A 15,341-nucleotide genomic window follows, 5' to 3' on the forward strand; every position below is an offset into this window, starting at 1 on the left:
GCCTCGGAGTCTCGCGGAGTATTTAGTCCAATTTTGCATGCCTTTTTTTTTTTTACAGTGTTCCGTGTTCTGCGTATCTGTTTATAAGAATCTTGTCACCCAGAAGAAAAAAGAGCGCCAACAACTACTCATAACTGTGTTTGTCACACGGAAACAAACACCTGCTGCAGCGAGATGTGAGTGGGAAAAGGCTCGGCGTCAGGACGCAGAGGAGCGATCTGTGACATACTGGTCAGTCACTATTAATAATTTCTTATGTGTCCGACCTCGTTCGTTGATCGTTAAAATTAATTCATTAGTTCTAAATGCCATCATAATTATTTATAGGAAAACTTTCTATTTTTATTTCTCAAACAAATGTTTGGGCCTGAAACAGTTTGGTTTTATTTTCCTACTAAGGTTTGAACTTTGAGAGTGTTTACACATGAGAGAAAAGTGAGAAAATGTTCATGCCTGATTGAGAAAGTGTATAAACTGTGTAGTGAGGGTTTTACAGCTTTGAAACATCTATAATAATTGTAAAAAATAACACTGACTACGTCGCGGTTTTGCGTATTTCGGGATATTTTTTAGAACGTAACTCCAGCGATTAATGAGGGACCACTGTAACACTTTATTGATTATATACTACAAAACAATTGATATGACGGCCGCTTTTGACGCTCTATTGGCACGCGTCGTGATTGGTGAAGTTCTTTTTCATTGCCGTCTTCCTGGCTTCCATGTCGTAAAATGAGGGTGTGTCTGAAGTGGAGTCTGAATATTTATGGGCGTGTTTATTATAATTACGATCGTTTCCACCTGCCGCATTTATCAAGATCACGTCAGGCGTACGCCAGAAATGGGCAGGTGCGCACTGCTTGATACATGTCACGGTGACTTTGGTGTATTTCAAGTTTACGCCGTAAATTTACACCACAAGTGCGCAACATTGATACATGAGGCCCAATGTGCCGAAAAAGTGCTGATGTCCACGTCTTCCGCAATTCCTCTGCTAATCAGACGACATACTGGATCAAGACAGCATCCAGTTTAGAAATGAACGGCACATTCCACTGTTACAGGAGATTTTTTCATGGAAAGAAAAGCGGAGGGACGCGCCACGGAGCCGTTCATGACGCGGCACAAAACCACCTCCGTGTTGGTCTCACAGGACGGCTTTCAGGTGGATTTCAGACAGCTGTCGGTTGCTTTTCAGTCGTGTGATTATCCGAGAAATTGAGCATGAGCTGGACATGCCCCAACATGTCCTGTGAGGCTTCATCACGGCGTTGCTTTGCGCCTTGCGGCTCCACCACGACGCGTGGAACTCCTCCGCACATCTGTCTCAATGTGCCAAAAAAGTGCTGATGTCCACGTCTTTTCACAATTCCTGTGCTAGTCAGATGACATACCGGATCAAGACAGCGTCCAGTTTAGAAAGGAATGGCACATTCCACTGTTACAGGAGTTTTTGTCATGAAAAGAGGAGCGGAGGAACTCCACACGTCGCGGCGGAGCCGCATGGCGCAAAGCACCGCCGTGATGAAGCCTCACAGGACATATTGGGGCATGTCCAGCTCATGCACAATTTCTTGGATACTCACACTACTGAAAAGCAACCGGAAGCCGTCTGAAAGCCATTGTTTGAGCGGGGTTTGAGCCTGTAGATCGGCGCTCGGAGCGCGCTGCTCTCTCAGACGCTGTGGGCGGTCTTTAAAACCGGCTGGATCACTCCTTAATCTGTGTAATCCCCATAAAATCGTCGCTGAAAGCCATCTAAATTTTCCGAATGGTGTCCAGCTGGAGATCTCTCACAGTTTCTAGAAAAATTTGATGCAGCAAAGCTCCAAATCGTTCAGACATTTATTCGCAATAAAAATCCGACGAGAGGGGTGGACCACTGCTCACTCAAAGCCTGCTCACAGGCAAATGACGCAACCGACAGGTGTGAAAAAACTCACGCATGTGCACGAAGGTTCAAGCTTGGCTGATGCAATCACACGTGATTCAAATCCATATGGTTTTTGCAAAAAATAAAAAGGTCCGATACTTTTTGGACAGACCTCGTATGTAGACAGCTGTGTGCCTTTCCAAATCATGTCCAATTAACTGAATTTACCCCAGGGGAACTCCAATTAAGTTGTAGAAACATCTCAATGATGATCAATGGAAACAGGATGCATCTGAGCTCAATTTTGAGCTTTGTGGCAAAGGCTGTGAATACTTATGTACATGTGATATCTTAGTTTTATAAAAATATTTTTAATCAATTTGTAAAAATCTTAAAACAACCTTTTTCACATTGTCAGTTTCGGGTATTATGTGTAGAATTTTGAAGAAAAAGAATTTAATTTCATCCATGTGGAGGAATGCAGCGCCGTGAATACTTTCTGGATGCACTGTAGTTATGTGAGCAACGGTAGGGGTGGTGGCCAAGTGGTTAGTGCACTTGGTTTTGGTGCAGCAGGTTCCCTGTTCAAATCCCACCACTGCCACATGGAGTTGCATCAGGAAGGGCATCCGGAGTAAAATCTGTGCCAATTCAACATGCAGATCCACCTCGGATTTGCTGTGGCGACCCTGAGTGCAAACAAGGGAGCAGCCAAAGGGACTTACTTACTTTTTAGGGATAATCTGTTATGTTAGCCAAAGACGACACATGCAAATTTGTCAAATTCTACTTTTTTCTCTGCATTGTTGTCATGGAACCCAACTCTATGAACGGTGCCATTGTTGTCAGGGGTCACATTTTGAACTATGTATTATTATGTTTCTGGCATAATTCTCTGAGTTATTCTGTCTCTGGCATTATTATCTGTGTATTATTATTATTATTATTATGTGTCTGGCTAATTTTCTGTTTTTGGCACCGTAACTTTGACATTTCTCCCATATTCGTTTCTTGTAGCTTAATGTCTTGTTTCTGGTCTTCCTGGGTCACATGTCTCTGCACTTACATTGATAATGGTTGAGCAGCAGACTAGCAGGCTTAGTCATAAACAGGCAACAGGTCAAGCACAGGGGTGATTTGTCCAACATGTAAACGTCTTTCAAAGCAGGATGAATCTTTGCAGTCTGGTAATGAGGGGACACTCTAACAGCAGTTATAAAGACAAATAAACAAATAAACATGTAGTGATTTGACTTTTGCAAAACCCTTACATTAGTAATTCTCAAGAGTTTGTCTCAGGACAACTTGACTTGTTGTTCAGCTTTCTTTTGGAATCTTCAGGACCATTCTTCAATGGATGAAGAAAAAAAACACCTCATACAGTTGTTTAATTACTTTAGGGAAACAATGACCTAGTGCAGGGGTAGACATGAGAAGCTAAGACATTACTTCAGCAGCTGATTTCATTGATGATCAGAACATTGAGGGGAGGCGCTTATCATTGAAGCCACCTGCTGAGGGGATCAATTGCAAGGAAAACCTGCAATGTTTTGGCCCACCCCATCATTTTAAAGTGCTTTAAGCATCTGCACCATAAAAGCACTATATAAGTGCAGTTCTTTTCTCATTACAATTCTGGTAGCATATTTCTGTTGTGTGTTGGGGGGGTGTGGCTGGACATTTTGGTGTTCTTTTCTTTTCTTTGCTCTCCAGGTGGTATGAAAACTGATTTGTCTGTGGAGAAGGTGCTGGCTGAAGAGTCCTTCACCCTCATCAACAGTATGTGCAGCACCTGTGAATGGTGCTCACATGCAACCTTAAAGACTTTCAGCTGAAGCAGATAATTAGATGGCGTTCTGCATTTAAGCCATGTGTGATTCAAGCAGAATTGCCGGGAACTCGACCTTGTGATGTTCGTTTGTGAGACGCTGAGGACCGCGCCTGGGTTTGACACATCGTGCCTGTGAAGCAGGAAGGGTGAGGGACACATGCCGTCAGCACACATCAGAGGTGATTAATTGTTTGACTACTTGTTGATAGTAACTTGGTATTTTGTTACGCAGTATATTTGAATTGTGATGAGAATTGTGCAGCTCGCTTCTCACTGTGGTGGCGTGCGGACAACTGATCCTCCACCTGTTGTGAGAAGCTGCTCATTTACATAAAGCTTAAATACAGACCTGAATGTGTTGCTGATAGTGTGTGCCTTTTGAAGGATATTGCTTGTAACTGCTGACTTACCTCACCTCTTCTATCCTTCGCAGAGAGTCGGTTTGTCGTGTCCACCTGGGGGGTGTTTGGCGGTAAAGTGAGTCCAGAAGCGCCGGGCTTCGATCCTTTTGGGCGCTGGAGAGCGTGCCAGCCTTCACTCCACCAGAGTGACACTGTTTTAGTTTCTACACTTCATTATGCACCAGAGGGTGAACAAATAAATTGTTTTTGTTATTGGAACCGCTTTCTGGTTTTTTAGCGCTGGGTTCCGTCGGACGCAGGTCCGCTCCTCAACCCGCGTCGACACATAACAATTTCAGAGAGATGGATTTTGATCCAGATATTAGCAAACAAATGCAATGAGTAACACAGCAATGATGAGCAACTTTAATACAGTGGGGTAAAAATGTATTTAGTCAGTCCCTGGTTATGCAGGTTCTCTTACTTAGAAAGATGAGAGAGGTCTGTAATTTTCATCATAGGTACACTACAACTATGAGAGACAAAATGAGAAAAAAAATCCAGGAAATCACATTGTAGGATTTTTAAAGAGTTTATTTGTAAATTATGGTGGAAAATAAGTATCTGGTCAATAACAAACGTTCAACTCAATTCTTTGTAACATAACTTGGCTTTGCCACTGCAGGACCTTGAAATTCTTTTTATGGAGCCACTCCTTCATTGCCCGAGCGGTGTGTTTGGAGATCATTGTCATGCTGGAAGATCTAGCCACATTGCATCTTCAGTGCTCTCACTGATGGAAGGAGGTTTTGGCTTAAAATCTCACGATACATGGCCACGTTCATTCTTCCCTTAACACGGATCAGTCGTCCTGTCCCCTTTGCAGCAAAACAGCCCCAAAGCATGATGTTTCCACCCCATGCTTCACAATAGGTACGGTGTTCTTGGGATGCAACTCAGCATTTCTCTTCCTCTAAACACGATGAGTTGAGTTTTTACTAAAAAGTTCTATTTTAATCTCATCTGACCACATGATATTCTCCCAGTCCTCTTCTGGTTCATCCATATGCTCTCTGGCAAACTTCAGACGGACCTGGACATGTACTGGCTTAAGCAGGGGGACACAGCTCTCTGCAGGTCATTCATCAGGTCCCTCCATGTAGTTCTGGGATTTTTGTTCACTGTTCTCATGATCATTCTGACTGCACGGGATGACAACCCAGATTGAGGGAGATTATCAATGGTCTTGTACGTCTTACATTTTCTTACAATTGCTCCCACAGTTGATTTAGTCACACAACCTGCTTGACTATTGTAGATTCACTCTTCCCAGCCTGGTGCACATCTACAATGTTCTTCCTGGTGTCCTTCGACAACTCTTTGGTCTTGGCCATGGTTGAGTTTGGAGTCTGACTCTTTGAGGCTGTGGATAGGTGTCTTTTATACAGATAATGAATTCCAACAGATGCCATTAATAGAGGTAACAGGTGGAGGACAGAAGAGCTTCTTAAAGAAGAAGTTACAGGTCTGTGAGAATCAGAAATCTTGCTTGTTTGTGGGTGACCAAATACTTGTTTTCCACAACAATTTACAAATAAATTCTTTAAAAATACTACAATGTGATTTCCTGGATTTTTTTTTTCTCATTTTGTCTCTCATAGTTGAAGTGTACCTATGTTGAAAATTACAGACCTCTCTCATCTTTCTAAGTAGGAGAACTTGCACAATCAGGGGCTGACTAAATACTTTTTGGCCCCACTGTACATTGTCAAGCATCCCAGCCAATTGTTTCACCAAATGATTAATTACTTGAACCCTCATTTAACATTTGAGACTACTGATATCTACTGGCAAAATAATGTATAGCACATATACTGTGATTATCACACTGTGGAGGTCACGTAGCACAATGTCTGTGGACAAGTAAGAGCAAGCAACGTTATAGTCATGACCAATAGATAGATATGTAGATAGATACTGCTAAGTTTTTTTCATATTACTTGAAGCTTTGGTTATTTAAATTCAAACTTAATTGACTAAAACATATATTTTTTGTGCTTTTATAGATACTTTTTTCCAAAGGACAAGAACAAATGCGTAATGCCGAAGGTTGTAATGCAGTACAAGTACAGAGTTTAATCCACCATATAAAAACTAATAGTCCAAAAAACTCTGCACCATTGGAGTGTTATGTTTTTGAGTTTTACTCTGCTCATATGTTTTCTTCAGTATAATAAACCTAGATGCGAGTGCAAGCACACGAGAGAGCTGATGATCGATATTCCTTTTAACTGGAAAAATGAAATGTTTTTATTCATAAAACAACCAAGTACACAGCCTGAAGGAGCTGAAAATGCCTTGAATTTGTTCCTGTTTATGTACTGGTTCAGCATGAATACAAAAGATTATTTGTCTTTATGTGATGGAAATACTTGTATATACAGTACCTTCATAAGTATGCTCTGCATGATTTGAACATCTGATGTGCTATGTCCATGCGCATCTGTTATCCTCTGTTATGAGTCATTTATGAATGTCTTCCTGTGTAAAGTCTCAATATGTCTCCAAGGCAGAATGTGTTGAAATGATCTTTATTTACAGACAGCCGCTGTCTCCCTTAAAGTAATTATTCTTGAGTTGTCAGACCTGCAGCAGTTGAACATAACAGCTTCACAGACACTGGTGCATCACGGCAAGAATGTCCCGTGTTTTAAGCCCACCTGGGGCCTTTCTGTAGGGAGTTTCATGTTTTCCATGTGTCTGTGTGGGTTCCTCTCACAGTACAAAGATCAGCTGCTGACTGACTGTGAGAGGGAATGGTTTATTATCTAGACGTGTCATTCTTGTGAGCCGCTCTCCAGACTGTACGCCACCTCTCACACCCCCGTGCACTGGTTAAAACCGATTTTTACTTCTGCATCACTTCACATTCACCTTCTTTGTTCTCCCGAGCCACATACAGTAGCAAAAAATGTATACGTTTTATGGGATTAAATAAAATGTACATTTATTAGCATTATTTTTAAACAAAAGCAATTTTTTTCATAAAAAATAAGACTTGGCCTTGAAAAAGGGAGAGAGGATGGGAGATGGGGTGTTATCTTATATTCAGAGTTGGTTCATATTTGGAATAATATGGTAATATCAGCAGTAATACATATTGTATGTAATCACAAAATGCAAGAATTTGTTAAAGCGACATGAGTTTTTGACGCTGTCTACTGCTGAGATTTCAACTTGCAATCAAACCAGCAACTGAAATTTGTCTCTCCCATACTAAGCATTTGCTCATGTTCAATGGTTTGCTCACATTTGCATGTTCGCGTGCAAAACTGAAATGGATGATGACAGTGTAGACTGTAGCACTGACTGTAGCATGACTATACATGAGGTAAGTGAAGTTACAGTGTTGTACTGTTTCACTGATTATGAACTTTTCAGATTATGAAATGTCAGTGTTTCTGTGTCATTTTCACAGAGGTTAACACATGCACACAGTTAGTGAATTGGATGCCAGTAATCCTAATCCAGTCGTACTTGAGAGGCTGAGTGACGAGTAGGGGAGTCTGGGTTTGAGATTTGTTTTTGATAAAGACTAAGATCCAGACTTTCGATGATTTCCTGGATTCTGTTATGTGCAGACGCAGGTTGAGGAGCGGACCAACGTCTGACCGAACCCAGCGCTAAATAACCAGAAAGCGGTTCCACAAACAAAACGGTTTTATCTCCCCTCCAGTGCAATAATTAGTGTACAATATAAATATTTGGTTTGTCTGGCGGAGTGAAGGACGGCGCGCTCTCCAGCGCCCAAAAGGATCGAAGCCTCGGTGCTTCTGGACTCAGATTCACCGCCAAACACCCCCCAGGTGGACACGACAAACTGACTCTGTGAAGGATGGAAAAAGGTGAGGTAAGTCAACATAGCTACAGCAAATATCTTTCAGAGGCACACACTATCAGCAACACATTCAGGTCTGAATTTAAGCTTTATGTAAATGAGCAGCTTCTCACAACAGGTGGAGGATCATCAGTCCGTACGCCACGGCAGTGAGAAGCAAACTGCACAATTCTCATCAATGTTCAAATATACTGCGTAACAGAAATTACTATTAACGATCATTCAGACAATAATCACCTCTGATGTGTGCTGACAGCATGTGTCCCTCACCCGTCCTCCTTCACAGGCACGATGTGTCAAACCCTGGCGCAGTCCTCAGCGTCTCGTCTTAAATGCAGAACGCCATCTCATTATCTGCTTCAGCTGAAAGTCTTTAAGTTTGCACGTGAACATCCTCCACAGGTGCAGCTAATAATGCTGATGAGGGTGAAGGACTCTTCTGCCAGCACCTTCTCCACAGACAAAAACCAGTTTGCATACCACCTGGAGAGCAAAGAAAAGAAAACACAAAAACATCCAGCCAAACCCCCCAACACACAACAGACTCAGCCATCAGACATGCATGGATATATGAAGTGTTGCCACAGTTACTTTGAAAAAGTAATCCAATTACTGATTACTCCTTGAAAAAGTAACTTAGTTACTTCACTGTTACTCAATTGTAAAAGTAACTAAGTTAGATTACTAGTTACTTTTGTAGTTACTTTCCCCAGCTGCCCACAACAACCCTCTGCCACCTCAACATGACAATGATACTTGTTTTGCCAAAACTCACTTTATAGTCACCCTTTCTTGACTTCAATGAAAATAAAAAGTAAAATAAAGACCTCTTTCTTGACCTCATATTTAACTGTTGACAGCACTGTAACAGTAAAACTTGCAATTTCTAACCTACATTGTTTATAAATGTAACTATTAAATTCTTTCTAACATTTTTCTAACATTTAAATTCTCTCTAAACATTTTACTTGTCGAAATTATTATTATTACAAGTAGTATTAGTAGTTGTAGTAAAAAAAGGCTTCAAAACTGGACCTTTAATCTAGGGGTGTTGTGGAGGGGGGGTACATCCCTGCCCACACCCCCATTCCATCTGGATTCGCCCCTGCTTTGGCATTTGAGCACAAAGAGACTTGGAGAAGTAACTTTAATCTGATTACTGATTTGGAAAGATTAACGCGTTAGATTACTTGTTACTAAAAAAAGTGGCTAGATTAGGGTAAGCGTTACTAAGTAACGCATTACTTGGATGTCTTTGGTACTCTGTGTCATTAGAGGATCCTTGGGTGCTGCTGGGAGACTGAGATGAGAGTAATTACTTGCATCATGAGGAAGCATCAGCTGCAACATTTTGGACATGTTTCACATTTCTCAATGTATGATGCAGCATGTAATTGCCTCAGTGTTGAGAACATCAAGGGCTGGAGAAGGCCAAAGGGGTAGATGGTTCCTTTAAGAGGTGGGGATGGATCAGTTGTTTGCCTGTGTGGTTGCCATCCAAGACCCAGGATAGTTTTGCAGTGTTGTGGATGCGGCGTCTGTGTATGCTCCCACACTGGGACATGGGATGGAGGAGTCATGTCCAAGTCCGTGTTGTTAGTTACACAATCCAGCCTGGCTATGGTTGTGTGCATGCATAAACTTTGTACCCAACAGGGCCGTATATAGGAATGTGAAAGGGGGGATTCAAATCCTTGAGTTGGGGGTCCAGTGGGCCGCAGGGCCCCCGGTGTGGTCGAGGGGCAATGCCCTCGTGGGGGGTTCAGGGGGGTGAAGCCCCCCAAAGCAGAAGCTTTTTGAAGATTTCGAGGGGTAAAAAGCTACATAAATTTCATTTGAAACCCAAAATGTATCATTTTAGGAAATACATTTTTATATACAAATAGTCCTTGCTTGGGATTGGATCAGTTGCCATAAGAACCACCCAGGAAGAACCAAGATAACATTAATGCAAACTTTATACCTGCCTGTCGGTTGCGAATGATGCAAGCGCACATGATTCAAATCCATATAGTTTGTGCAAAAAATAAAAAGGTTGGATAGTTTTCTGACCTCATATTTAGCGGTATTAATATTCACGTCTACATTATGAATATGTACGTATATGTACGTTATGTATTAAAATAGCGGTATTTAATTTGGCGACCTTGTTTAACTCGTGAAGTTCGCATAATAAATCCCACGCGAATATTTGCACCTTTACAGTATTTGCAACAGGAAGGAGAAGCTCCCTTTTATTTCTCAGCTTATACATACAAACATGTTTTTACAAACCAGACAAGTGTAATTGTGTGTCTACATGGGTATTTACAAGCCTACTAATCTGTTTATCAGAGGAGGACAGGGACCAGGGAGCAAAAATTCTCAACCCCCATGGGAAAAGTTTATCTAGCAGTTTCCCCTTTCATCACTTAAGGGATTACTCTGGCAGAGGAAATTGAAACTTGAGGGTGTGTGATAATAGCTGTGTAACAGTTAGTGCTTGTTGCTTATTATCAATGAAAAGAAAATACATAACGTTGATACCCAGATCAGAAAAAAATCAGCAGAATTCTTGGGGGGTTCGGTTGAACCCCCTGAACCCCCTCTATATATGGGCATGCCCAACAGGAAGATGGGTTATCCTTTTGTGGACCGACTGTCATTCTTTCTGAGAAAAGAATTACAAGGTATTGGGGCGGTGATGGTCTAGTGCAGGGGTGGGCAATCATGTGCCATGAAGGGCTGAGACACTGCAGGTTTTCTTTGCTACCAACCACCTCAGCAGGTGATTTCATTAATGATCAGGTGTTTATATTCAGGGGAGAAGCTCATCAGCAATCCTGCGGTGTCTCTGCCCTTGTTTCCCATCCCTGGTCTAGTGGTTGGAGAGGTGAGTGGTAAAGCAGTGGGTTTGAGACCAGAGGATCCTCAGTTCAAACCCCCATCTGGCCAGAAAATTAATAAGGGCCCTTGGGCAAGATCCTTAATTTCCTAGTTGCTCCCGGTGTGTAGTGAGCACTTTGCCTGGCAGCACCCTGACATCGGTGTGTGAATGGGTAAATGTGAGGGATCAATGCAAAGCACTTTGAGCTTCTGATATAAACGGAAAAGCGATATATAAATCCCTTTGCCATTTATTGGTGGGTTGCAAGCTGAAACCTTACGTTAGATGCTGAAAATTCTGTGCATTTTTCAGGTTCAGAAAAAAGTCAGGTTTAGTTCATGTAGCACTCTACTACAGATGCCCCATTCATACCAGCATACTTCCTTTTCAGTAGAGTGTGGGAAAAGCAAGTCATCACAGTGTTGTGGACAAAAGTGAAACCATCACCTTCACTCTAACTGTTGTCCTACTGAAAGCTGTCCCATTGGTTTATTTTTAGGTCAGAAACAGGACAGACACCTGATATGAGCCCACCCTGCCACATGGTTTACGCAATAAAACGATAATGTGATAAACTGCTCTGTAACGTTTGTGTTGCACGCCATAAAGATGGTCGACATCCAGAGAGGATGACAGCAACAGCACCCCGAATGGTGCTTAAAAAGTTTTAGGTCTGGAGATGAGGCATAAACAAGCTGCAGGGAGAATCTGCTGCAGAGACGGAACTGGTCTGCACATATTGTGCACGTCAAGTGTAAATGTGCACAATATCACAATATGTCTTCCATAGAAGAAAGAGAGAAAGTTCACATATTTTTGCATTAAATGTTCTTTTGATGCACAACTTTCCTTCCAGTTTTCTTTTGCCCACTAAAACTACCGGCAGCAACTTTTCTGTTTTTTTTTTTTTTTAATGCCTCTTTCTTCTTCCACTCTGGCTGTTTTTTCAGGTATTTGCTGCTGCTGATTATTCTGTTCTTCATCCCGGGGGTGGTGATGAGTGTAGCCTATGGTCTGATCTCCCGGGAGCTCTATCGAGGCATGAGGTTTGAGATGGGCCAGAACAAAGAAGCTGCCGGTGAGATTCATCACAAAGTCTGTTCACACTGCAGAGGCTTTTAGTTTACACCGACTGATGAAAACATCTGTTTCACCTCCTGCATTAAGCTGAAGCACATTACAGTAGTAACAAACGGAGCAGGAAGATTTATCAAAGGACACAAACCATCGCCTGAAAAAAACTGATCGATCTTCTCAGCTGTCTTTGGAGTTTTCTTCTCCTTCCCCGGCTTATTATATTTCTCCATTGGCTTACATCTGGAATTTCCAATTTTAGAAAAGGGAGATTGTGTCAGGAATAGCTGCCTTGAGTATCGATGGAGAAATATAACCTTGGTTACTTGAATAACCGCTGCTGTAGCTTTGCATCGGGAGCACCAGTTTCCGTAGTGTCTTCTGTCTTCTGGAATAGCCTTCAGTCACGAGCATTTGTTATACGACTGCAGCATATATAGCAGCAAAATGATGAAATTCCCACAGTGGCATTTATTTTTGCTGCATTTCACAGGCCAGAAGAATGGTGTCAGCAGGGCGGTCAACGGAGTGACGGATGACGACGACGGTTGCTACATCCAAGTGTCTAAGAAGCCCACAAATTCCATGGAACTCCCAACTCTCTCAGCCTCGTCAGGCGCCAACCAGGTGAAGACGGAGCGCGCACGGAGCAACACCTCAGAGGCCAAGCTGCGGGCCAAGCGACGAGTTATCCACATGCTGCTGGTGATTGTGGCGCTCTTCTTCATCTGCTGGATGCCGCTGTACTGCGTCAACGCCTGGAGGGCATTTGACATGAAGTCAGCCCATAAAGCTCTCTCTGGCGCACCCATCTCCTTTATCCACCTGCTGTCCTACACCTCGGCATGCGTCAACCCCATCATTTACTGCTTCATGAACACCCGCTTCCGCAAGGCTCTGTTCGCCACCTTCGCCTGCTGCTGCCGCAACCGGCTGTGTCGCCGTTGCTTGTGGTGCATGAGAAAAGACGGTGAAGATGGCCTCGCAGGCACCTCCATGGCCACCTCCGTGGCCACCTCGGTGTCCAAAATCAGCTATACCGCTGTCAACACCAGCGCCACCTGCTGAGCTTCAAGTAAACCCAACCAGCGAAATCAGCGGCGGCCCTGTAAGCGCTGTAACTTCAGCAACGGAAGTTCCCGTTCCACCATCTGCTTTTCAATTTTCTGTTTTTCCACTGTTAATATGTGGTGAATCATACGCTTAGTAATACTCCTACCCCAATTTGTCACCCGTTTTTTTAAGGGGCTCTGTTCGCATTCTGTGTGCGTGGTCGCAAAAGGTGAGGAGATGAAACATCGTTTTCAGTTTCTTTCTTGTGTTTAACTGACAGCGTCTGCTTTGTTACACTCTGCAGAGAACATTAAGTGCCTGTGCTCGTTTCGTGGCTTCTTTTATCATAGTTTATTCACTGGCTGAGATAGACAGATGGATTAAAAAAAAAAGAACTTTCTTGGAAAATATGAATCTTGTATACATGTAAATGCTGTGTTCTTAATGTGCCAAAGGTTAATTTCCGACACACTGTTATACAGCGAGTACTCGCTGACTCACAAATGAAGTAAGTAAGTAAGTAATGCTGTTTAATCTTTATTTGTTTATTCAGGGTATCTTTCTCTGGCTCATCTATATACATTTCTGCTGAAGACTACTTAATACAGCTTTACACATCACACACAAAAAGTCACAAGAGAATGAAAAAACAAAAGCAAAGCCAAACACCAACAAACCATCAACAAGTGCAAACAAGACCATGAAGGTGCACTCTGTCGAGGTGACCATGGCCCACCATTAATACTTGCACCCGAACAGAGTTATCAAAATTCTGTCTTTGATCAACATGCGCTTTCTGTGATGCCATAAGGGAGAAATGCTAGATTAAATTAAATTTTTTGAGGTAGATCTGGATCTCAAATAAATAAATAATTATAAACTCTTCTTTGACCCATTGTGTATCAACCTGTATAGTTTTTCTTTGATTTAGTATTTTTGCCTTATGACATCACAGAAACCTGATCTTGATCAAAGTCAGACAAAATTCTGACTTTGATCAGATGCAGGTATTAATGTTTGGTTGTTGTCACCACATCCATCTACCTGCAGAATTTTTGCTGCAATCCAGCAAACACTTTAAGGAATCCTGCATTAAACTGGCTTGATGGAGCCACTGACAGGAGCGATCACATAAACTCCAACCTCCTCTGTTGGTTGGGGGAGCTAAAACTTATTTTTTTTGTCAGTGCAATTAAAACTGTGAGGAATATTTCTGACTGATGGATTCATGTGTTACAATAAATGCTACATGTTTTACATTTAGTATTTAGAGACAATAAGCGGCCATATGACCTCTGCCCTCCTCTGTTTGGCAAAGATTCTTCTTAGTCACATAGTTGCAGGGTGACAACTGATGTTTTTGGTAGCCTACCTGGTCCTTTCAGAGGATCTTTGGGTACCAGTGGGATGACTTTGTGTCAAATGAGTGGTTACTTAGGGACAGTCAGATGGGTAATATAACTTGCATTTTGAGGGAATGCTGCCTATGGCCATTTGGCGCCATTCCATGGGCATAATGAAGCACATAGGTGCCTGCAGCATTGTGTCGAGGACCCTAGCAATTCTCCCTACCTCATATAGAAAAAAAAATCAACCCATAATTGCAATTACATCATCAGCATCAGTTTATTTTTTTTATAGCAGATCACCACACTTCCTGTAGCAGCGACAATTTTTGCTTAGCAGCACTTGTGCTGCTGTGCTTTACTTTGTAATTAATTTTAGTGTTTGTTTGATGTTACATTCACATGCATTATCTCCAAGTCTGTTGTCAAGAAGGATCATGAAAACTTTGGGAATATGGGGGTCTCACAGCGGAAAAAATGTCACGCTGCAGGGGTGTGAGTCTCGCAGACCACACAAGCTTATCCCATTTTTGAGAAGTGTGACCACAAAGAGTCAGAGAGAAAGCGACGGCAGGTGATGATGGCAGATGGCTGTGTTTGCTATCTCAATGGGAGAGCTGCGATGCGGACACAGGACTTGAAACAGTTGCTAGGCATCCATGTTAGCCATGTGTATGCATACTGGATCATTGACTGTGGATGGACAAATGAAAGAATCAAACAGCACAAACGTGACTACGGCTATCGGATGTGTACTTGCCATCATGTAGAACTCATAGGATTTGGAAGTATCGAAAGAAGATAAGTTTCTTTACTTACGAACCGGAACAGCGCCAGACAATACTCGGCATGGCTGCTGTGTGCGAACACAGGAGAAACAAAATCAGTGGGTTGCGGCTGTATTTCAGGGTATGTATTTATTACTACTTTATTTGCGGGTTTCCAATCTTATTTTGACATGTTTGATTTTTTTCTTCTGATGGTGGGTTGCAAAAGAGCCGGAGCCGTAAATACGCTGGTTGGCGTTCCTTGGAAAGTTCAGGCACAAAAAAATAAAAT

General features: G+C 42.3%; 1 protein-coding gene across 1 annotated transcript in view; it reads left to right on the top strand.

The window, feature by feature from the left end:
- si:dkey-1h24.2 (uncharacterized protein LOC100137117 homolog) overlaps positions 1-13,579 on the top strand; it is a 148,701-nt gene extending 135,122 nt beyond the window's left edge. The window contains exons 4-5 of the mRNA XM_034176068.1: positions 11,760-11,887; positions 12,377-13,579. Coding sequence (XP_034031959.1) covers positions 11,760-11,887; positions 12,377-12,951 — 703 coding nt within the window. The 3' untranslated portion in view covers positions 12,952-13,579. The remainder of the gene's footprint in view (positions 1-11,759; positions 11,888-12,376) is intronic.
- The last annotated feature ends 1,762 nt before the right edge of the window (positions 13,580-15,341 follow it).

This window comes from Thalassophryne amazonica, chromosome 1, assembly GCF_902500255.1.
Source record: "Thalassophryne amazonica chromosome 1, fThaAma1.1, whole genome shotgun sequence".
Lineage (NCBI taxonomy): Eukaryota > Metazoa > Chordata > Actinopteri > Batrachoidiformes > Batrachoididae > Thalassophryne > Thalassophryne amazonica.